Source organism: Callithrix jacchus, chromosome 2 (assembly GCF_049354715.1).
Source record: "Callithrix jacchus isolate 240 chromosome 2, calJac240_pri, whole genome shotgun sequence".
Lineage (NCBI taxonomy): Eukaryota > Metazoa > Chordata > Mammalia > Primates > Cebidae > Callithrix > Callithrix jacchus.
Window position 1 is genome coordinate 135,362,527 of NC_133503.1, and position 25,019 is coordinate 135,387,545.

The window sequence follows — 25,019 nt, forward strand, 5'->3', positions numbered from 1 at the left end:
TTTTAGGGCCTATCAGCAGTTTAGTCATCAGTTGGTCACTTATATAATGTACAGGTCTGGCCCTATCTACATATTGTAAACTCCTTAAGAATAAGGACTTATTTTACATTCCTGACCAATGTCTTACATATTACATATTAAGATAGTTCAAATAGTCACTATTTATTTTTTAAATTATTTGGTTACTTGTTAATAAAGTACTTTTAATAATATTTTGCTCAGGGCTGTCAACAAATTTGCTATGCTTATATTTGATTCTGTTCTGTATAAGCTCACTTTTCTTAAAATAATATTTCCAAAAGGTAAGTTTCCCTAGAAGGAAATTTGCACAAATTGTTTGTTCTCTCTTGATTCAGTATCTTACAGGAAAGTACACAACACCCAGGTTGTCACACATTGCTTAAGGATAGTGATCACCATCTATTTTCCTCAACAGGCCCCACTGGGGATTTTCCCTCTCTTTTTCTTTAACCTTTCATGTATTTGTCTCATCTCCCTGACTACATTATAAACTTACCCATGTTGGAATTGGGTCTTTATTTTTTTTCACAGTGATTTTTGCCTATAGATACTCAATATGTTGAATGAATGATTTTAATATATCACATGAAGATTGTTTGCAGATTTGGAAACTGTTGCACTTATATATATGTAGAAAACATTTTATCTTAGTTTAAATGTCAAGGAAAAAAGCTAATGTTAGCTTCTTTTGTTTTAGAATATTTGTGCAGAATGTCATCAGATGAGGAGAAATACTCACTTCCAGTTGTACAAAATGACTCCCATCAAGGCAGTGTTGTCTCTTTGGATCTTCAGGTGGGAAAAAATTTCTAAATTCGTGATGACTTTTTTTATTTTAAACAAATGAATATAAGGGAAAACTAGGAATTTTTATTTACTTTTTTATTCCATTTATAAAGGAGTTTTCAATTTGTAATAATATCAAACTTTAGGAATTACTGTACCAATATTAGGAGTTACTTTACATTGTTTTAACTTGCCAGAAAATATTGATGAACTCTTCAAACACTCTGTACAAAGGCTTTGACCAACACAGTTAAGAAGCAAAACTGAAATGTTCAAGAAACTTTTTCTTTAAATTTTTTTCATTTTACCTACCTCTCGTGAATGCTACTTTCACTTCTAATGCAAATTAATACGGTATCAAACCATCCAGTTCTAGAGCTCAGGATTCCCTTGTGTTCTACTTGCTGAGGTCTAGTCTCTGTTGCCACAACATTCAGTACAGTCTGCTGCCCAGGACCTGGACATTGACAGATAAAATGAAATGGGTCAGTTGGCTATAGAAGGTGTGGTATTTACATGAAGTGTTTTAAATTTCTCTTATTTCTAAATATTTCATCATCAAAAGTATGGATTTAGATTTCTGGAGTAGATTTTAAATGAGAAAATAATGACATGGTGTATCATAAATTTTATAGTTATATTACTCAAGGGGAAAAGCTATTTATGCCTAAGCATAGGAAATTCTTATTGATTCTGTATTACATGAGAAAAGCTTTAGGAAAATATTTTATGAATCAAATTTGTTCCTTTAATTGAAATTATGGATCTTGAAATGGGGAGGGTATTGGGAAATATCTGAATATTTACTAGGATAAAAGTAGTCTGGAGTTGTGACATAGCTGTTGCACCCTAGCCTTTCCTTTTGATGGTACCTCTCCCATGTAGTCCTCTCTTCAGTTACCAGTACTTCCTCCACCCTTCATAGTTGTCTGATTAAAACTTCAAGATAGAACTGATTAACTCATTTATACTAAAATGTAAACACCTTGTGAGCACTCAGATTGTCATTTTGTCAAGAGACAAAGCTTTAAATCAAAAGAATAAATCTCTAGAGTGGAATTTTAGAGAGATGGAAGAACCTGCAAGAAATCATTTTGTGTTATTGATTACCCGCTTATAACGTAAGCGCAACTGAGGGTCTATTAGTAACCCTCAACTTATGATCCTGCTTGTTCTTGGGCTGAAGTTGAAAGCCTCTCCATATTCCCTGTAGACACAGTGTCATTACTTTGGGTTTCACTACCGAAAACATTTCAAAATATAAATACAAAAAATAATCTTAAAAATAACATTAAATATATATATTTTACATATGTAGTAAATATGTAAATCCAAATATTTAATACAAAAGCCCCTCATAAATCAATATTCCTCTTAAGGGACATTTTGTTGTGCAAATGCTTCACAAGCCAGAAGGTGGTAAATGCCGAGGGATAGGCAACATCCATAGTGCTTACACACTAAAGATTTTCTCGAACCACAGCTCCTGTCAGCCAAGTTGCCCTGACTATAATGGTTGAGGCATGGGTAGAGCAATATTTCACGGTCTTATCAGTTCAGCTCTTGCGGGTTGGAGAGGGGGACAAAATTACAAGTTTTGAATGTTACTCTAGAATTCTTTATCTCAACACAGGTTATGTTTGGCAGTTAAGAAAAGCAGTGTTATTTATTTTGATTCTTAATTTTAAATTCTTATTTTTAAATAACTCATTTGGCCTGTATCTACATATATGAAACCCTAAAACAGTGATTTAAGTAACTGATTTTTTAAAAATGCTTTTCTTGAAATAAGTTGAAATATATGATCATGGAATACTATTGACATATACTTATTTATTTCCCCTTTAAGCCATAGCAATTGTGGTAAAATACATGAAAAATGTTAATATGTATAAAAAATATGATTTGAAATATATATTTGTGTCTTTTTTTTCCTTCTCTTATCCAGAGCAGAAGTTAGACTAGGGAAGCCATAAGTGAAAGCCACTGACTTACACTTCTCCCTCCATTCCTACAGGCCTGAGGTGGTGATAGGCTAACTCTGAGCACAGCAGACTTAGCTAAATCTAGTTGGAACTGCCATCACAGTGGGGACACTCTATACAAAGTTTATGAACCTCACAATATAAGATCACCATCATATTAATCTGCTTAGGCTACTGTAGCAAAATACCATAAATTCATAGACTTAAACAGCAGACATTTAGTTTCTTACAGTTCTAGTGGCTAGAAGTCCCACATCACAGTCCAGTAGGGTCGGTTTCTGGTGAGGGCTCTCTTCATGGATCGCAGACAGCTGCCTTCTTGCTGTGTGTCTTCACATGGCCTTTCCTCAGTACAGTATGTATAGGTGGGAGGAGAGAGCACAAGCTTCCTGGTGTCTCTTCTGATGAGTACCTTAATTCTATCAGGTCAGGGCCCCAGCCAATGACCTTATTTAACCTTAACTAGTTTCTTAGAGGCCTCATCTCCTAATACAGCCACACTGGGTATTAGGGCTTCAGCATATGAATTTTGGAGGGACACTAACATTCAGAGTCCCAAGCTCCATAACAGCCACACTCTTATGTATTCTTAGCCAAAATCTAAAGTTTACTTTGGCTGTTTGGGACATATAATAGTGCTTTAACAGAAACCAAGTAAGGGTGGCTTAAGTGGGTACCTTACAGTTTGATTCTCTCTTGTAAATTCTGAGCTGATACATAGTCCTGAGGTCATCTGAGGACCCAATCCCTTCTCTCTTGTTGCTGTGCCATGAGCTGTTGACAGTGTTTGCATTGTCAGGTGCTGGTGCACTGACAGTGTACCACCTCTAGGCCATGGGAAGAAGGAAATAGAAGGAAGTAGCTTCCTTTTTAAGGACTTCACCTAAAGTGGTACACATCATCTCCGTTTGAATCCCAAAAAACAGTCTCTTGGCCACACCTAGCTGCAGAGGAGGCTGGGAAATGTAGCTGGGTAGCCATTTGCCCAAATCAAACCCTGGGGCTTTATTAACTTAAAGAAATAAAAAAGAAATGGATGCTGCTAGATTCGTTACAGTCTCTATGCACTTGAAATTTTATGTATTAGTGTCTTAGGACCAACTCACACATTCAGGTTTATAGGAACTAGTAAATGTCTTGTGTATGGCCCCACTTTGTCAAACTCTTTGGGAATTTCCTTTTATTTTAATAACTGGAAAACCAATATGCTTTGGGGAGTGTATTTTTTTTAACTTAAGAATATTAAAATCCATTTAGTCATAGTTACTTTTGTCAATGTAAAAGCTAAGTGTTGGTGCTCGCTTTGGCGGCACGTATACTGAAATTAGAACTACACAGAGAAGATTAGTGTGGCCCCTGTGCAAGGAGGACATGCAAATTCATGAAGTGTTCCATAATTTTTTAAGAATTTTTTTAAGTTTTATAAATAAATAAACATTGTATTATGATATCCTAAATGATTTGTTTCCTAATAAGACCTTTCTGCCTTAGTGAAAACCATCATGTGAAATATTGATTTTTATTTGCTAATAGAAAATATAAGTTAAAAACTGAGATGTTTATTCTCATGAAGGTGACATCACTAACAATATGAAGGAAATTCTGGTTGAATGTTCTTTCTTTCTTTCTTTCTTTCTTTCTTTCTTTTTTTTTTTTTTTGAGACGGAGTCTCTCTCTGTCACCCAGGCTGGAGTGCAGTGCTGCAGTCTCAGCTTACTGCAACCTCCGCCCCCCCAGGTTCTTGCAATTCTCCTGCCTCAGCCTCCCAAGTAGCTCAGACTATAGGCACGTGCCACCACACCTGGCTAATTTTTTTTGTATTTTAGTCGAGATGGGCTTTCACCGTGTTTCCCAGGCTGGTCTTGAACTCCTGAGCTCAGGCAGTCTGCCCACGTTGGCCTCCCAAAGTGCTGGGATTACAGGCATGAGCCACCTGGCCCAGCCTCTGATTGAATTTTCTAAGTACTTTTCTCTTTGGATTATCTCTCTCTTTCTCTTCTGTCATTAGTCTTAAAATATATAAATATCAGTATTTGCTATACCTAATGTTTACTGTGTAAGTATATATGTTAAATTTGTAAATCAAGCTGGGCATGGGGGCTCACACCTGTAATCCCCGTACTTTGGGAGGCCAAGGTGGGCAGGTCAAGAGATCAGGAGTTCGAGACCAGCCTGACCAACATGGTGAAACCCTGTCTCTACTTAAAATACAAAAATTAGCTGGGCATGGTAGCATGTACCTATAATCCCAGCTACTCAGGGCTGAAGCAGGAGAATTGCTTGAACATAAGAGGCAGAGGTTGCAGTGAGCTGAGATTGTGCCACTGCACTACAGCCTGGGAAACAGAGCAAGACTCAGTCTCAAAAAAAAAAAAAGTAAATTAAGGTTGAAGCACAAACCAGGTCACTCTTGTACATGTAATTGCCATAAAAGCTAGCAGTTTTCAAATATGTAAAAGCATAAACCTATTTTTATACAATTTTACTTAAAATTCCAATATAAAAAGCAGATAAAAACAAAACTACAATTCTATAGATTTATTTTGTAAATTAATTCAACTATGTGACATTTGCTTCTTATAGTGATAGTTAATAAAAACAATTAAGCTGCCTTGATAAATGTTCATTAGAAATTGGGATGTAATAGAAGGCCATTGCAGTTTTATAAGCTTAAGTATCCAATTTGCTTCTATATTTTGTTTGGGTTACATATTATTTTAAAAATTCTGAAAACGGTATATTTTTAGTAGCATCTCTCATCTTCAATTAAACTGATCTGACATATAAAAAATAAGTGAGGCCGGGCGCGGTGGCTCAAGCCTGTAATCCCAGCACTTTGGGAGGCCGAGGCGGGTGGATCACGAGGTCAACAGATCGAGACCATCCTGGTCAACATGGTGAAACCCCGTCTCTACTAAAAATTACAAAAAGTTAGCTGGGCACGGTGGCGCGTGCCTGTAATTCCAGCTACTCAGGAGGCTGAGGCAGGAGAATTGCCTGAACCCAGGGGGCGGAGGTTGCGGTGAGCCGAGATTGCGCCATTGCACTCCAGCCTGGGTAACAACAGCGAAACTCCGTCTCAAAAAAAAAAAAAAAAAAAAAAAAAAAAATACGTGATAGAAAATTTTTGATTCACAGAATCTTATCACCTCTTCAGGCTTTTTGTTGTTGTTTCCCCAGAGATGGGATCTTGCTCTGTCACCCAGGCTGGGGTGCAGCAGCACGATCATCGCTTACTGAAGCTTCCAATTCCTAGGCTTAAGTAGTCCTCCTGCCTCAGCCTCCTCAGTAGCTGGAACACCACCACATCTAGCAATTTTTTCTTTAATTTTTTTATAAAGATGAGGCCTTGCTTTGTTGCTAAGGCTTCAAGCCATCCTCCTGCCTCAGCCTCTCAAAGTGTTGAGTTTACAGGCATGAGCCACTGTACACAGCCCTCTTCAAACTGTTAATAATAAATGTAAAAATCACACAAGAAACACTCAAAGAACTCAAGCATGGAATAAGTGCTAAAACTTTGTAATATAATCAGCATGTGACTCTATTATGGTAATTAAATTTCTTTAAAAAAATTCAGTTGAATATATTTTAACTTTGTAACTGTTATACTACATTATTGATTATCGGCCTCTCTTAGGAAGAATATGAAGAACTGCTTCGTTACGCTATGGTGACTCAGAATGTTGATTCCGGTGCTTCACAGTCATCTCATCCTAAGGCAGAAGTGGTGCCAGATGCCAGAATTTCTTCAGTTCATGATATTCTTCATAGTCAAGGTTATATATATTTTTCAAGTTATGTCTTAATTTAAGGTATTATTGAGTTTATTAATGATACTGACTTAGGATTGTGAAAATACCTGTCCAGGTCAGTGATTCTTCTCAACTATTTGTGTGTATTAATATCATCTAGGGGAGCTTTGTACATTTAATATGTTATTCCTGACTCTTGTATGACAGCTTGATTTTTCATTGAACGTCATTTGGCTGTTACTTTTATGAAGAATAATAAATTTGAAGCAACAATATAGCAACTGCATGGCTTTTAGGTATGTCATATCTCAGTACTTGTTCCAACAGTTTTATATCAGGATTAACTTGAAAACTAAATGCCCAAGCTAAAATTAAAGATGGTAGCCCTGAGAGTCCCTTAAATTACAAACCACATGCTACTTTATTAGCAGTGTTTATGTGGGCATGGAGGACTGTTTGGATAATTATCACAAAGGTGAACCTATCTATGGATCATGTTAGCAACAGAACTGAAAGCTACTACAAACCAGGATGTGTGTTGATAGATGAGTGAAAGATGGAGAAAGGAGGATGAAGCTCCTTTTACTTCCATTCCTTATTCAGGTAAAGACAGCATCCCAAACTCTAAATAAATGTTCTTTCAAAGGGCATAGAAAGCCTTCCTAAAACAGCCCTGATAAGGAGCAGCCATCACACTATAGGCGTAACTCCAAGGATCCCTGTCCTTGAAGGCACATGACATAGGCTACTCAGGCCAAAGGCTCCTGGGCTTCTGCAAAGTCATAGCCCTAGTGTCTGTTGTCTCACTCTTTGTAGACTGGATTTTTCACTGCTTCTTGGTCTTTGACCTATTGCAGTGGAACAACAAATGGGGCCACAGGACAAAAGCCTTAAAAATATAGGCCAGGCAGTGGCTCATGCTTGTAATACCAGCACTTTGAGAGGCTGAGGCAGGAGGATTGCTTGAGCCCGGAAGTTTGAGACAAGCCTGGTCAATATAACAAGACTCCACCTCTACAAAAAAATTAGCCAGGCATAGCAGCCTATAATCTCAGCATCTTGGAAGGCTGGGGTGGGAGAATTGCCTGAGTTCAGGAGTTTAAGGCTGCAGTGTGCCATGATTATGCCACTACACTTCAGCATGGGCAACAGAGCAAGACTCTGTCTAAAAAAAAAAAACTCTCATGATACTATAATCGAAAATAAAAGAATTTATTCCAGTGCTACACAAATTGTAGTGATCTTCAAGAGATATGAACCTTGGAGCTAATTCATTCTGCATCAGTGATCTTGAATTTGACTACATCCCTCAACAGGCAATTCCTGCTGAGCAAACTCAAAGCACTGTGTACTCTTCTATAAATTTAAATAGGGAAATCAGCATTGTAACCTTCATGTCTAAGGGGGTTACCAAAAGCTTGTTTCCTTTCCCACTACCAACAGTACTACTGTACTGTTGTTCCCAGTGACACAGCACGGGGGCCTTCCCTTGCTCCAAATCTTCAGCAGTTCAAGGTAATCACCTGGGATTTAAGACCACTATGTAAGATAGTACTCATTTATTTATTCTCTGACATTTCCAAAAAGTATTTCAGATTAAAACATACAATATATGGTAAGTTTAGATATCCTTTAGTCATTTTGATTCACAAGTAGACTTTGTTAAACTCTGTTATGTAAATTCATCATCACACCTTCTCTTTATTCTTGGTATCTCAGTTGCTTGGTATAAGGCATGTTATGTGGAAATTGGCAAAGTATATATACAAGCCTGTAACAGCCATTCTTGAGAGGTTTTTCCCAGTTCCCTTTTTGCCATCTGTTGACTACAGGCTCCTGGAGTGGAAGCAAGAAAGCCCTTGTTTGGGAGAGCCAGTGCCACTTTAGTTTGATTGCAGCTAGAGAAAAGGAGCAGGCCCCTGGAAATACTCAGTGTCATAAAGGAGCAGATCCTTTTCTAAGTTCTAATGTCATTCACCCACTTATTCTCTTAGTGTGAATTGAGTGCTATAGTAGACTACATTATCTCTCATCTGTATTTGGTGCATAAGATGGAGCTTATCAGTAGGTCTTTTTCAAGTCTCAGATTTTTATCTCTTCTTGTTCTTTGTTTTAGTGGTCCTACATCCACAGCATGTTGTACTTTATTTGGTCTAAAATCTTACTTATGTATTGCTACCTTCTTAAATCATGTATGATTAGACCTCTTATTTAAGAGTGGTTCAGTTTAATTTTAAAAAGCTTTCGTTTTGGCAGGAAGTAACTCTGAAGTAAGAGAACCTGCAATGGAAGTTGGAAAAGGATACGATTTTAATATTTCAAGTCATTCAAAGACGGATGGTATGATTTTTTCCTTGGCTTATTTGTATTGTACATTTTGCGGTTTAATGAATATTTTCTATGTAGTAAGAGAAATAATTTCAGCATATTACTTGTTGGCAGGATTTTAAAATGCTGTTGTTGCTAATTTAAATGATAATATTTTAAATAATTTTATAAGATCCGACAATAGTACAATTAAGATAGGTTAATGCATTATAGTGTGTAGTATCCTTTCTTAAAATTGCTAAGTTAGACGACAAATCTAACTTTTAAAAGATTTAATGGAATATTAGATGGTCTGGCCAATTCAAGTTTTTATGTAAACCAATGCACTTTCCCAATTTTCAGGCATTTGCGTATCAGTGTAAGGATTTTCATCCTATCTTTATGTCACCTGTTCTATCATTTAGTGTTTTTCTTTAAGTCTGCTTTTGAAAAGAAAAAAAGTCTTTGTTGAAAAGAAAGATTAACAAGCCTTAAAGAGGTTTGTGGAGGAGGTTTGTTTTTTGTTTTTGTTATTTTGTTTTGTTTTTGAGACAGAATCTTACTCTGTCACCCAGGCTAGAGTGGAGGGTTCCCTGCAGCCTCAACCTCCTGGACTCAGGCGATCTTCCTGCCTCAGTACCCCGTCCTCCAGTAACTGGGACTACAGGCACATGCCACCACACCCAGCTAATTTTTAAATTTTCTGTAGAGATGGGATCTCACTATGTTGCCCAGGCTGGTCTCAAAACTCCTAGGCTCAAGTGATCCACCTTTGTTGGCCCCTCAAACTGCTGGGATTCAGGCATGAGCCACCATGCCTGGCCTTATAGAGCTTTTAAAAGCATACTAGAACTAGACTGAGACTTATTTCTTGACTAGTCAGAATAATTAAAATAATAAAAATGTAATATTGTTTAATATTTTTCTATTTAATGTTATTTAATGTGGTAACCATTTTTGCCACCACTTAAGTAGTGCTGGTATCCCTTAGTTTCCTCACTTATAAGTAGAAGTCTTAGGCAGCATAATCTCTGACAACCTTTCCAAGTTTTGAAGTTACGTGATTGAATTTCTTAAAAGGTGAGTGTTGAGATATTTTTTTAATTGAAAAGCACTCTATTGAGTCTATTACTTTCTTTGTGAGTACAGATCTAGTTGGCAAAATTGAGTAAAAGAGAATATTCATGTACTTTGTCATTCCACCTGTTCTTTGGGTTTCTTAACCATCCTCAGAACATGTAGTCCTAGTGTGACTACCCCAAACCTTGTGTTATGTTTTTTATACTCAACACAAATGTTAAGGAATTATTTTTCCTTTTGCAGAGAAGTCTTTACATAAGCAGAAATATGTTTGCAAAAAAAACTAAAATCTTAAAAATTTTTAAAAACAATTCTTGAAAGATTTACTTTTAAGTAACAAGTTATAGACTCATTTTTCATTCAGTAAGAAGAAAGCTCTTCCATCTTTGTTATTAGGATGCTCATAGCAAATGTGAGATATGTGACAAATGATGGCAGTCTGTAATTCCAGCATAAATGTGTGAGAAAATAGTAACTTTTTTTTTCAGTGCTTTTTTTTTTTTTTGAGGCAAGGGTATCACTCTGTCACCCAGGCTGGAGTGCAGTGGCATGATCTCAGCTCACTGAAACCTCTGGCTCGAACAATAGAATTGTTTAAGCAATTCTTTTGCCTCAGCCTCCAGAGTAGGTGGTACTACAGGCATGAGCCACCACACCCAGCTAATTTTTTGTATTTTCAGTAGAGATGGGGTTTCACTATGTTGGCCAGACTGGTCCCGAACTCCTGACCTTGTGATTCGCCCACCTCGGCCTCCCAAAGTGCTGGGATTATAGGTGTGAGCCGCTGAGCCCAGTCTTTCAGTGCTTTTTTTAGAAATAGATTCCAGTCCTCTTTAGGGCCCTTACTCTCCCCCACCTTCCTGTATATGGCCACGGGATTAGAGTTATATATTTGTACATGCATATAGAGATGTGTATATATTTCTCACCTATATATTGAAGCCTAACCGAGTACTTACAACAGAATATCAGGAAAACTAAATTATGAGTCTTTTTCTATTTATATTGTTGAACTTTAATAGTATTAAAACCAATCACAGTGATGAACTTATTAGAGTAATATTGACCTATATACAACCACACTGACCTTGGCCAATTACTTAACTCTTTCTGAACCTCAGTTTCTCATCAGTAAAATGGAGACAATAATTCCTATTTTTTTGGGGGGGGCAGCATGTATTATGAAAATTAATCTTTATAATGTTTTTATTACAGAAACAGCACTTCATTAATGGTGAAATGATACAGATGATGATAGTTTCAGCTCCAGCTGGACCTGGATATATGAAGGATCTATATTTGTGATAGAGGTCATTTGCTGGGGGAGAAGAGATTGGGAATATAAGAGGTATCTCGTGCCAGTCCATGCTAAATCAGTGGCAATACTGAAATTAAAAATAGATTAAGGTACACCTGAAAGGTCGTTTCTCTACATTTTTCTCAGCCTCCATAGGTAGCAGACGTCTTTTAGCCTTCCAGTATGGTTCCTTACCAACTTGAGTTATTTTCAATTTGGCTTGACGGCTACCACTTTTCTTTTATTCTAGAGTCGTCACCAGTGTTATCACCAAGGAAGCCTTCTCACCCAGTCATGGATTTTTTCAGTTCACATCTTTTAACTGACTCTTCCTCACCAGCAACAAATTCTAGTCATACAGATGTCCATGAAATAGTTGTGAGTGATTTTCTTGTTTCTGATGAAAACCTTCAGAAGATGGAAAATGTACTTGATCTTTGGAGTTCAGGTCTTAAGGTACTGCAGTTGTTCAATTACAGTTGTTTGATATGTAATGTAACAGTTTTACTCTCGTTTATACTGTTGATTTTTTTTAAATCAAACGTTTTTTTATCTTTTGTTTCCTGAGATCAGTTCAGTGTCTTAAGTCTTGCTTCTCAATCTTTAATGTACTTAGGAATCATAAGGGAGCCTGTTAAACTATAGCTTTATACACAGTAGGTCTTCAGCAGGGCCTAAGATTATGCTTTTCTTTTTTGTTGTTTTTACTCTTGTTTGTTTTTTTATTTTACTTTAAGTTCTGGGATACATGATGTGCTGAACATGCAGGTTTGTTACACATAGGTATACATGTGCCATGGTGGTTTGCTGCACCTATCAACCCGTCACCTAGGTTTTAAGCCCCACATGCATTAGGTATTCATCCTAATGCTCTCCCTCTCTTTCCCCCCACCCTCTGACAGGCCCCAGTGTGTGATGTTCCCCTCCCTGTGTCCATGTGTTCTCATTTCTATCAGGCTCCCAGGTGATGCTACTGGTTCAGAAACTGTGCTTTGAGTTGCCAGGTTTTAAGTGGTTGCTGCAACAGTTCTACATGCTCCACTGAATTTCGAAGATGCTTTGAATGGCTCAGCCTGTGTGTAACTGAGACATACTGAGCCTTTACCATATCATAGTTGTGAATAATGGCAATGTCTCCTTTTATGTTAAACAAAAGATCCAATTTTTGTAATGGATATTCATTTTATAGCTACTCTTAGAGCAACCATGATATATAAGTGATAAATTTATAAAAGTTGATGTTTATTTTGATAGTACTGGTTTTTAAGTAAAACAAAGTATTGCAGAAATGGCAAGTTTTTTTTTTTGTTTTTGTTTTTTGTTATTATTAAAAAACTGGAGAAAATGACAGTTTTCTGAAACATATAATTTTAGAAAACTAAGTTACATACTCACATATGTAGAGAAATTATAGCCATATGAGTTCTGTGGCATTTATATGTTTCTCTCATTGGAACCTTAAATTCTAGAAATAATTCTTCAGCATAGTTCTTACCATTTTCCCCTTGGAACAGGTTACATACTTATAATAGTGTAAGTCAGTTGGAGTATTTATTATACCACCAGCCATTTACATTGTTATAGTTTAGTTAATATGTTGTTTGGTTTTTTTTTTTTAAATAATAAATGATTATTTGGTCTTTTTATTTATGCCAGTCAGTAGAGTAAAAGAACTTGGTCTATAATAACAGCTAATAATCTGTAATAAACAGCTTGGGAAAAAAGTATCAACTCCCATGGTTTTCACTGTCACCTGTATCTAAATAACTTCCTGGTCAGTATGGCTTGGCCTATGCTGTAGTTCTGTTTCCCTTTATTCCTGATCCATCTTCATATGGACATTTAATCCTTGAATAAACAAAGGAACATAGTGAATGAGGCCTGGAATTTTTTTTAAATGACAACAAGATTTCACACAAAATTACTTAAAATAGGGAAAAATTAGCTTCTGTAGTATGAATGTAAAGTGCAAAGACCTGTGACTGTTGAACTTACATATGTTTTTTATTAGAGTGTTCTGATTGTTTTATGGCTTTTGTGTTGATTACTTGTTCTGATTTTTTTAATGTTTCTTAATTTCAGTGTAGTTTTAAGAAGTTATATTAATGAATTTTGTCACAATATTTTTCAGACAAACATCATATCTGAACTAAGTAAATGGAGACTTAATTTTATTGACTGGCACCGAATGGAAATGAAAAAAGAGAAAGAAAAACACGCAGCACATGTAAAACAACTGTATAATCAGATCAATGACTTGAAGGAGCTGCAAAAAACCTTTGAAATCTCCATTGGGAGAAAAGATGAGGTCTTCCTTTTTATATTTCTTTTTAACTCAGAGTCACTAAATCTCTTGCTAAATAATAAATTCCAAGAAATGATTATTTGGCTCATACAAGGTACAGTTTCTCTAAGAAACTAATAGAAAAATTCATAGCCATTGGGTTTATTCTTCCCATTAAACATACTAGCATAATGTCATTTTATCCTCACCATTGACATCAATGTTCTTGATGTTTTAAGAGTGTTTGCTTTGTAAACTCTATTAAAACATCACCTTGTAACCCATAAGTGTATAAAACTGTGATTTGTCAATTTAAAACAGTTGTTTTAAAAAGAGCATATGCTAAATGTAAATATAGTCATTTTTTTTTTTTTCCTAATCTTCCTTAGAGCTTTTCTTCCTTAGCTGGGTGCGGTGGCTCACACCTGTAATCCCAGCACTTTGGGAGGCCGAGGTGGGTGGATCACAAGGTCAGGAGATCAAGACCATCCTGGCCGACATGGTGAAACCCCCTCTCTACTAAAAATACAAAAATTAGCTGGGTGTGTTGGTGTGTGTCTGTAGTCCCAGGTACTCAGGAGGCTGAGGCAGGAGAATTGCTTGAACCCGGGAGGCAGAGGTTACAGTGAGCCAAGATTGTGCCACTGCACTCCAGCCTGAGCAACAGAGCAAGACTCCACCTCAAAAAAAAAACTAGATCTCTTTCTTAAAACTGACCTTAAGAGACCATCAGGGAACCAGCATTATCTGCATTTTAAACCATCCTTTTAGGGATCATTTTAAGCATCTCATACTCTTTTTTTTCTTTATTTTTTTGAAAGAGAGTCTTACTACGTTGCCCAGACTGGAGAGCAGTGGCTATTCATAGGCATAATCATAGCTCACTGCAATGTCAAACTCCTGGGCTTAAGTGATCCTCCTGCCTTGGCCCTTTCCAGGGACTACAGGTACATACCACCATGACTGGCTACAAGCATCTCAAATTCTACCTGTGATGGGTGTGTTTTCATTAATGAAGGCTTTCTTCATTTTATTGATAAACACAGAAAACTTGTTTTATTTCACTTTCCATTAGCTTCGTAAGAATTTGAAAGTAAGATTCAAGTCTGTGCTAATTTTTTGCCTCCTGACACAGTACTTGGAACAAACCAGATAGGCAAAGGTCTCTGCCCTGCTGTATAAATGGATGTCTGGAAGGGCATCCACTTACAGATAGGACAGTTGTGGTGGTCAGCGGAGGAGGACTTGGGCAGACACCTCAGCTGCTTGTCTGCAGAAGCAGCGCTTAAGTGTTTTCATGAATTAAAGATTATAATTTTTTAAATATATCTTGATTTCATATAAAATTGAACATTTTATATAATTTGATTTTTTTGAAACAATGGATTTTAATGTCAGTCATTTTCTTTGTTATACTCAATATTCTGTTCTACAATTTTTAACTTATAATTTTTTCATTTTGAAATATCAAAGAATATAGATATCGTGTTCAGTTTATGAGAATGAATAAAGTGCATAGACAGGTACTACCATTCAGCTTAATACATAGAATATTTTCAGTGTCTTAGAATGTATGCCCTTTTCCTCTTTGGAAATCATTTAAAGAACAGGTATAAATATCTCTTGGTAAATGTGCCCAATTTACAAAATCTCTTTTTAATGTGACTATCTTTAGAAATGTATTTTAGTTATTCAGTTCTTTATAAGAGAGGATATTAGGATTTTAAAGCCTTCTAAATTGTTTTTTAAGAACAAGAATAATAATATCACTGAAGTAGTGCGTCAACATGTAGCTATTAATAACATGATATATAACATGTCATGTTATTAATAAGTTATTTGTATAACATGTTATATATGTATAACATGTAACTAATAAGCAAATAATATAATTATTATAATTATTATTTGCTTCTAAAGGTTTAATCAAGAAAATCATTGAACAGTTTTTGATGAACTTCTATATCCATGTAATAGTAGGGATTAGAAAGATATTTAAATATCTAAATATTCTGGCCCCTGCCCTCCAATCTAGTGAATAAAGACATGGTGTATATAGCAGAAATTTCAAATGTATAATTGTTTTACCTGAATTTAATGTCAGTAATTTGCATATACATAAACTTTTTATTGGTGATTACCAAGATACACACATAATGAAGATTTCTTTTGTTCCCTTTCATTAGTTAATATCTAGTGTATTTATGTGAGAAAGTTTTATCATATTTTTAAAGATAATTATGAGGTTAATTGATGAATATAGTAGTGATCCATAGCTATCCTCTCTACCATTTTTTGATACATGAAAAAAATCTCTTTACCAATTACTGTTATTGTAATATCACAATAATTGGGTTAATTGCTGTTTACAGGTGATTTCTAGCTTGTCTCATGCCATAGGCAAGCAAAAGGAAAAGACAGAATTGATGAGAACATTCTTTCACTGGCGAATCGGCCATGTCAGAGCCAGACAGGACGTAAGTGTAAAAGCAGAAGACCACTGATGGTTGTTAGATTTCTGAATTCAAAAGTGTTCAGGATCACTAATTATAGTTGTTTTCTAATAAGTCAAAATGAATTTGTGATTTAATATTCCTCTTATTTCAAAGAAATTTGATTTTGATATGGTTTGAAAAAATACATTTTAGATTTTACGAACATATAATATATATATATATATTTTTTTTTTTTTTTTTAATTTTTTATTGGATTATAGGTTTTGGGGTACATGAGCAGAGCATGCAAGACAGTTGCGTAGGTACACACATGGCAGCGTGCTTTGCTTTTCTTCTCCCCTTCACCCACATTTGGCATTTCTCCCCAGGCTATCCCTCCCCACCTCCCCCTCCCACTGGCCCTCCCCTTTTCCCCCCAATAGACCCCAGTGTTTAGTACTCCCCTTTCTGTGTCCATGTGTTCTCATTTTTTATCACCCACCTATGAGTGAGAATATGCAGTGTTTCATTTTCTGTTCTTGTGTCAGTTTGCTGAGGATGATGTTTTCCAGATTCATCCATGTCCCTACAAACGACACGAAATCATCATTTCTGATTGCTGCATAATATTCCATGGTGTATATGTGCCACATTTTTCCAATCCAGTCTATTATCAATGGGCATTTGGGTTGATTCCAGGTCTTTGCTATTGTAAACAGTGCTGCAATGAACATTCGTGTACATGTGTCCTTATAGTAGAACGATTTATAGTCTTTTGGACATATACCCAGTAATGGGATTGCTGGGTCAAATGGAATTTCTATTTCTAAGGCCTTGAGGAATCGCCACACTGTCTTCCACAATGGTTGAACTAATTTACACTCCCACCAACAGTGTAAAAGTGTTCCTTTTTCTCCACATCCTCTCCAGCATCTGTTGTCTCCAGATTTTTTAATGATCGCCATTCTAACTGGCGTGAGATGGTATCTCAATGTGGTTTTGATTTGCATCTCTCTGATGACCAGTGACGATGAGCATTTTTTCATATGATTCTTGGCCTCATATATGTCTTCTTTCGTAAAGTATCTGTTCATATCCTTTGCCCACTTTTGAATGGGCTTGTTTGTTTTTTTCCTGTAAATCTGCTTGAGTTGTTTGTAAATTCTGGATATCAGCCCTTTGTCAGATGGGTAGACTGCGAAAATTTTTTCCCATTCTGTTGGTTGCCGATCCACTCTAGTGACTGTTTCTTTTGCCGTGCAGAAGCTGTGGAGTTTGATTAGGTCCCATTTGTCTATTTTGGCTTTTGTTGCCAATGCTCTTGGTGTTTTGTTCATGAAGTCCTTGCCTACTCCTATGTCCTGGATAGTTTTGCCTAGATTTCCTTCTAGGGTTTTTATGGTGCCAGGTCTTATGTTTAAGTCTTTAATCCATCTGGAGTTAATTTTAGTGTAAGGTGTCAGGAAGGGGTCCAGTTTCTGCTTTCTGCACATGGCTAGCCAGTTTTCCCAACACCATTTGTTAAACATGGAATCCTTTCCCCATTGCTTGTTTTTGTCAGGTTTATCAAAGATTGTATAGTTGTATGTATGTTGTGTTGCCTCCGGTGCCTCTGTTTTGTTCCATTGGTCTATATCTCTGTTTTGGTACCAGTACCATGCTGTTTTGATTACTGTAGCCTTGTAGTATAGTTTGAAATCCGGTAGTGTGATGCCCCCCGCTGTGTTCTTTTTGCTTAGAATTGCCTTGGCTATGCGGGCTCTCTTTTGGTTCCATATGAAGTTCATGGTGGTTTTTTCCAGTTCTGTGAAGAAAGTCAATGGTAGCTTGATGGGGATAGCGTTGATTCTGTAAATTACTTTGGGCAGTATAGCCATTTTCACGATATTAATTCTTCCTAACCATGAACATGGAATGTTTCTCCATCTGTTTGTGTCCTCTCTGATTTCGTTGAGCAGTGGTTTGTAGTTCTCCTTGAAGAGGTCCCTTACGTTCCTTGTGAGTTGTATTCCAAGGTATTTTATTCTTTTTGTAGCAATTGCGAATGGCAGTTCGCTCTTGATTTGGCTTTCTTTAAGTCTGTTCTTGGTGTAGACGAATGCTTGTGATTTTTGCACATTGATTTTATATCCTGAGACTTTGCTGAAGTTGTTTATCAGTTTCAGGAGTTTTTGGGCTGAGGCGATGGGGTCTTCTAGGTATACTATCATGTCGTCTGCAAATAGAGACAATTTGGCTTCCACCTTTCCTATTTGAATACCCTTTATTTCTTTTTCTTGCCTGATTGCTCTGGCTAAAACTTCCAGTACTATATTGAATAGGAGTGGTGAGAGAGGGCATCCTTGTCTAGTACCAGATTTCAAAGGGAATGCTTCCAGTTTTTGCCCATTCAGTTTGATATTGGCTGTTGGTTTGTCATAAATAGCTTTTATTACTTTGAGATACGTTCCATCGATACCGAGTTTATTGAGGGTTTTTAGCATAAAGGGCTGTTGAATTTTGTCAAATGCCTTCTCTGCGTCAATTGAGATAATCATGTGGTTTTTGTTTTTGGTTCTGTTTATGTGGTGAATTACGTTGATAGACTTGCGTATGTTGAACCGGCCTTGCATCCCTGGGATGAATCCTACTTGATCATGATGAATAAGTTTTTTGATTTGCTGTTGCAATCGGCTTGCCAATATTTTATTGAAGATTTTTGCATCTATGTTCATCATGGATATTGGCCTGAAGTTTTCTTTTCTCGTTGGGTCTCTGCCGGGTTTTGGTATCAGGATGATGTTGGTCTCATAAAATGATTTGGGAAGGATTCCCTCTTTTTGGATTGTTTGAAATAGTTTTAGAAGGAATGGTACCAGCTCCTCCTTGTGTGTCTGGTAGAATTCGGCTGTGAACCCATCTGGACCTGGGCTTTTTTTGTGAGGTAGGCTCTTAATTGCTGCCTCAACTTCAGACCTTGTTATTGGTCTATTCATAGTTTCAGCTTCCTCCTGGTTTAGGCTTGGGAGGACACAGGAGTCCAGGAATTTATCCATTTCTTCCAGGTTTACTAGTTTATGTGCATAGAGTTGTTTGTAATATTCTCTGATGATGGTTTGAATTTCTGTGGAATCTGTGGTGATTTCCCCTTTATCGTTTTTTATTGCATCTATTTGGTTGTTCTCTCTTTTATTTTTAATCAATCCGGCTAGTGGTCTGTCTATTTTGTTGATCTTTTCAAAAAACCAGCTCTTGGATTTATTGATTTTTTGAAGGGTTTTTCGTGTCTCAATCTCCTTCAGCTCAGCTCTGATCTTAGTAATTTCTTGTCTTCTGCTGGGTTTTGAGTTTTTTTGATCTTGCTCCTCTAGCTCTTTCAATTTTGACGATAGGGTGTCTATTTTGGATCTCTCCATTCTCCTCATATGGGCACTTATTGCTATATACTTTCCTCTAGAGACTGCTTTAAATGTGTCCCAGAGGTTCTGGCACGTTGTGTCTTCATTCTCATTGGTTTCGAAGAACTTCTTTATTTCTGCCTTCATTTCATTGTTTACCCAGTCAACATTCAAGAGCCAGTTGTTCAGTTTCCATGAAGCTGTGCAGTTCTGGGTCGGTTTCTGAATTCTGAGTTCTAACTTGATTGCACTATGGTCTGAGAGGCTGTTTGTTATGATTTCAGTTGTTTTGCATTTGTTGAGCAGTGCTTTACTTCCAATTATGTGGTCAATTTTAGAGTAGGTGTGATGTGGTGCTGAGAAGAATGTGTATTCTGTGGATTTGGGGTGGAGAGTTCTGTAAATGTCCACCAGGTTTGCTTGCTCCAGGTCTGAGTTCAAGCCCTGGGTATCCTTGTTGATTTTCTGTCTGGTTGATCTGTCTAGTATTGACAGTGGAGTGTTAAAGTCTCCCACTATTATTGTGTGGGAGTCTAAGTCCTTCTGTAAGTCATTAAGAACTTGCCTTATGTATCTGGGTGCTCCTGTGTTGGGTCCATATATGTTTAGGATCGTTAGCTCTTCTTGTTGTATCGATCCTTTTACCATTATGTAATGGCCTTCTTTGTCTCTTTTGATCTTTGTTGCTTTAAAGTCTATTTTATCAGAGATAAGAATTGCAACTCCTGCTTTTTTTTGCTTTCCATTAGCTTGGTAAATCTTCTTCCATCCCTTTATTTTGAGCCTTTGTGTATCCTTGCATGTGAGATGGGTTTCCTGGATACAGCACACTGATGGGTTTTGGATTTTTATCCAATTTGCCAGTCTGTGTCTTTTGATTGGTGCATTTAGTCCATTTACATTTAGGGTTAATATTGTTATGTGTGAATTTGATACTGCCATTTTGATTCTAAGTGGCTGTTTTGCCTGTTAGTTGTTGTAGATTCTTCATTATGTTGAAGCTCTTTATCATTCAGTGTGATTTTGGAATGGCTGGTACTGATTGATCCTTTCTATGTGTAGTGCCTCTTTTAGGAGCTCTTGTAAAGCAGGCCTGGTGGTGACAAAATCTCTGAGTACTTGCTTGTTCGCAAAGGATTTTATTCTTCCTTCACTTCTGAAGCTCAGTTTGGCTGGATATGAAATTCTGGGTTGAAAGTTCTTTTCTTTAAGAATGTTGAATATTGGCCCCCACTCTCTTCTGGCTTGTAGTGTTTCTGCCGAGAGATCTGCTGTGAGTCTGATGGGCTTCCCTTTGTGGGTGACCCGACCTTTCTCTCTGGCTGCCCTTAGTATTCTCTCCTTTATTTCAACCCTGTTGAATCTGACGATTATGTGCCTTGGGGTTGCTCTTCTTGCGGAATATCTTTGTGGTGTTCTCTGTATTTCCTGCAATTGAGTGTTGGCTTGTCTTGCTAGGTGGGGGAAATTTTCCTGGATGATGTCCTGAAGAGTATTTTCCAGCTGGGATTCATTCTCTTCGTCCCCTTCTGGTACACCTATCAAACGTAGGTTAGGTCTTTTCACATAGTCCCACATTTCTTGGAGACTTTGTTCATTCCTTTTTGCGCTTTTTTCTCTGATCTTGGTTTCTCGTTTTATTTCATTGAGTTGGTCTTTGACTTCAGATATTCTTTCTTCTGCTTGGTCAATTCGGCTATTGAAACTTGCGTTTGCTTCGCGAAGTTCTCGTATTGTGTTTTTCAGCTCCTTTAATTCATTCATATTCCTCTCTAAGGTATCCATTCTTGTTATCATTTCCTCAAATCTTTTTTCAAATCTTTTTTCAAGGTTCTTAGTTTCTTTGCATTGATTTAATACATGATCTTTTAGCTCACAAAAGTTTCTCATTATCCATCTTCTGAAGTCTAATTCCATCATTTCGTCACAGTCATTCTCCGTCCAGCTTTGTTCCCTTGCTGGTGAGGAGTTTTGGTCCTTTCTAGGAGGCGATGTGTTCTGGTTTCGGGTGTTTTCCTCCTTTTTGCGCTGGTTTCTTCCCATCTTTGTGGATTTGTCCGCTGGTCGTCTGCGTAGTTGCTCAGTTTTCGTTTGGGTCTCTGAGTGGACACCCAGAATGTTGATGATGAAGTATTTCTGTTACTTGGTTTTCCTTCTACCAGTCTGGCCCCTTCGCTGTATGACTGTTGAGGTCCGCTCCAGACCCTGCTTGTCTGGGGTGCACCTCTAGTAGCCGTGGCACAGCGAGGGATGCTACCAGTTTCTTTTTCTGCTCTCTTTGTCCCAGGATGATGCCTGCCTAATGACAGTCTTTTGGATATAGAGGGGTCAGGGAGCTGCTTGAGGAGACAGTTTGTACTTTATAGGGGGGTTTAATTGCTGAGCTGTGCACTCTGTTGTTCATTCAGGGCTGTTAGGCTGCTATGTTTGATTCTGCTGCAACACAGCTCATTAAACAACCCTTTTTTTTTTTCTCAAATGCTCTGTGTTGAGGGGTTTGGGCTTTATTTTTGGATGTCCGATCAGGTGTCCTGCCCAGCTCAAAGGCAGACTAGCCACTGTTTGGCTGCCGAGGCTCCGCCCTGCTGTTGTGTGATTCGCGCTGTTCCTGCAGGCTCTGCTGTGGTCTCCGCCACGCCCTGCGGCGGAGTCTCTTCGTTGTAGCGTGTTGCCTCAGCAACGGCAGGCTGCGTCAGCAGTGGGCGTGTATCTCAGTAGGGACGGGTTGCCTCGGCAACGGCTGGCTGCGTCAGCAGTGGGCGTGTATCTCAGTTGGGGCGGGTTGCCTCGGCAACGGCTGGCTGCCTCAGCAGTGGGCGTGTATATCAGTTGGGGCAGGTTGCCTCCGTAGTGGTGGACGCCCCTCCCCCACAGAGCGTCTCGGACCGTCTGCCCGGGATAGTTTGAAATCGCGGTTTTGTTCGTCCCACTGGGTATCCCAAGCGATCTGTCCCTGCAATCCCCTGGGCTGGGCTACTGTGCAAGTCTCGTTCAGTCTCAAGTCCAGCCCTCTCAAGTCTCAGGTTGCCGGTTCAACAAGGCACCCGGACAAGCACGCCCTGTGGGGATTGCTGGGTAGGGCCAGCCGCCGCCGCCCCGGCTGCCGGCTTCGCCAGGCAGACCTACTGCCTGGCGTCCCGTGTCTTTTTATACTTGGGAGTTTCCCCGTTCTGTGGGCAACAAATATCAGTCTGGAAATGCAGCACTGACTCACCGTTTGCGAATTCAACGCGGGCTCCAATCCTGGGTTGTTCTCACAGCGCCATCTTGAGTCCCCCCATAATATATATTACAATAGGTATATCATTTGCTGCTTCATAGTAGGTTCATAAGGATTGTTCCTAAATTGTAAATGCCCTGGTAATAGAACCCCTTTAATAAATGGGTCCTCAGTTATGGTTATGTGGAGAAAGAAATTAGTCTTTAACATATTAAATGCTTCCTATATTGTTTCTATGTTTTAAATGCCTGAATACAGAGGCTTTACTATATTTATACATTAAATCACAGTATAAATGTTCATTATAGAGTGAGAATCAGAGAAAGCCATACCTGTGTAACATTTTAAAAGTTATCTTTACCTTATAGTATATCAATTAAACTTGGACAGCTTTTAATTAAGAGCTGAGTTTTGGTATATCAGTATAAATAGTGAACTGAAAGAGAATAATAAATTGTATCAAAAGTGGAAAAGTATGAGAGTATATCTATATCCCACAAGAAGACGGAGTTTAGAGACATATAAGTATAGGAGATGAATATGTATGTTTTCCATGTATATTCATGTGAGCTATGGAGTAATCTCTGTGTATTTAGTTTCCAAGAGATTCGTATTTAAGAAAAAAGCTAGTACAGGTTGTGTGTCCCTTATCCAAAATGTTTGGCACCAGGAGAATTTTGGATTTTAGATTATATTTCATATCACACCTTATATACAAAATTCATTTATGTTTCATATTTCACCTTATACACATAGCCTAAGGTAATTGTATACAATATTTTTAATAATTTTATCCATGAAACAAAGTTTGTGTTAAATACTTCTTTGTGGAATTTTTCACTTGTGGTGTCATGCTGGAACTCAAAAAGTTTCAGATTTTTGGATTAGGGATGCTCAACCTACTTTATCCCGAAATAAGATTTCTCCTTTAAGAATACTTTCTGGTATTTTTTTTTTTCATTTTTTAAATTAATCCCAATAGATTAAATCCACAGTATGTAAACTGGTTAAAATGAATATACTCTATTCTGAAACTTGTCAAGTAAAATAATGTGAATATATATTTATTTTTAGCCAGAATAGTTGAGGCTACTATCACTTTTTGGATAGTTTTTCAAACTTAAGAAATTGAGAATTGGAACTACTTGTTCAAAGGAATTTAAACTCATTGATGAGAAAAACAGCATATATTCTTATTTGGATTGGCACCATATATGATGGCAAGGTTTATAAATTAATCTTGCTTGTGGTGGCCATCAAGCTGAAGAGAAGGCAGTGTCATCTGAAGCCACAGCCACCACCTTTTCCTGCCTTCTAGTCACTCTGTCATTCTGGTCCTGCTAAATTCAAAACTAAGATGGCAAGTGGTGATATGCTCATTTTCTTTCATTTGGTTTTATTTTTTTTCCCTAACTTGATTAGTTGTGTAAAACAATGATATAATGGATAAGAGCTCAGTCTCTGGAGTCAGGCAGGTCTGGCTTTACTCATACTCTTTGTGTGACCTGTGTAGGTTTCTTAACCTCTCTAAGCCTATTCTCCTATGTGCAAGATGAGAATAGTACAGGATTAAATAATGTCGGTATGTACACTTATCACCATGTTATATTTGTTATTACTACCAATATATTCAGCAGTCCACTGTGTTTTGAAGTTATCTTTTACTTTTATTTAGGTTTATGAAGGTAAGCTAGCTGACCAGTACTACCAGAGAGCTTTACTTAAGAAAGTCTGGAAAGGCTGGCATTCCATAGTCCAAAAGCAGTGGAAAGATGTGGTAGAAAGAGCTTGTCAAGCAAGAGCTGAAGAAGTTTGTGTCCAGATTTCTAATGATTATGAAGCCAAATTTGCTATGGTAAGCATCTTTTTTTGGATTTTCACTTTCTTCTAATAGAATAAAAAGATGGGTAGACTCACAATTAATAGACTACTTTTGATCTTTAATCAAGAATGAAAACAGAGGCCGGGCGCGGTGGCTCAAGCCTGTAATCCCAGCACTTTGGGAGGCCGAGGCGGGTGGATCACCAGGTCAACAGATCGAGACCATCTTGGTCAACATGGTGAAACCCCGTCTCTACTAAAATTACAAAAAATTAGCTGGGCACGGTGGTGCGTGCCTGTAATCTCAGCTGCTCGGGAGGCTGAGGCAGGAGAATTGCCTGAACCCAGGAGGCGGAGATTGCGGTGAGCCGAGATCGCGCCATTGCACTCCAGCCTGGGTAACAAGAGCGAAACTCCGTCTCAAAAAAAAAAAAAAAAAAAAAAAAAAAAAAGAATGAAAACAGAAATATTAAAATGTTTATTCTTGCATTAATGTTTATTGTATATTCTTACAAGATTAATATAAATAGTTGTATAGAAATTGAAATTATTGGCTGAGTGCAGTGGCTCACCTGAGGTCAAGGCAGGTGTATCACCTGAGGTCAGGAATTCGAGACCAGCCTGGTCAACATGGTGATACACCATCTCTATTAA

General features: G+C 37.7%; 1 protein-coding gene and 1 non-coding gene across 5 annotated transcripts in view; both read left to right on the forward strand.

Annotated features, from left to right (window-relative positions):
* The window catches only part of POC5 (POC5 centriolar protein), a 51,375-nt gene that overhangs the window by 5,463 nt on the left and 20,893 nt on the right, over positions 1 to 25,019 (forward strand). For all 4 annotated transcript variants that reach the window (XM_035291375.3, XM_054252171.2, XM_035291376.3 and 1 more), the window contains 7 exons: positions 719 to 816; positions 6,430 to 6,568; positions 8,801 to 8,884; positions 11,479 to 11,684; positions 13,360 to 13,536; positions 15,885 to 15,989; positions 24,220 to 24,399. In XM_035291375.3, coding sequence (XP_035147266.1) covers positions 733 to 816; positions 6,430 to 6,568; positions 8,801 to 8,884; positions 11,479 to 11,684; positions 13,360 to 13,536; positions 15,885 to 15,989; positions 24,220 to 24,399 — 975 coding nt within the window. In that variant the 5' untranslated portion in view covers positions 719 to 732. The remainder of the gene's footprint in view (positions 1 to 718; positions 817 to 6,429; positions 6,569 to 8,800; positions 8,885 to 11,478; positions 11,685 to 13,359; positions 13,537 to 15,884; positions 15,990 to 24,219; positions 24,400 to 25,019) is intronic.
* On the forward strand, positions 4,087 to 4,193 carry LOC118151839 (U6 spliceosomal RNA). The gene has a single exon (XR_004740244.1). It is a non-coding gene; the product is annotated as a U6 spliceosomal RNA (small nuclear RNA).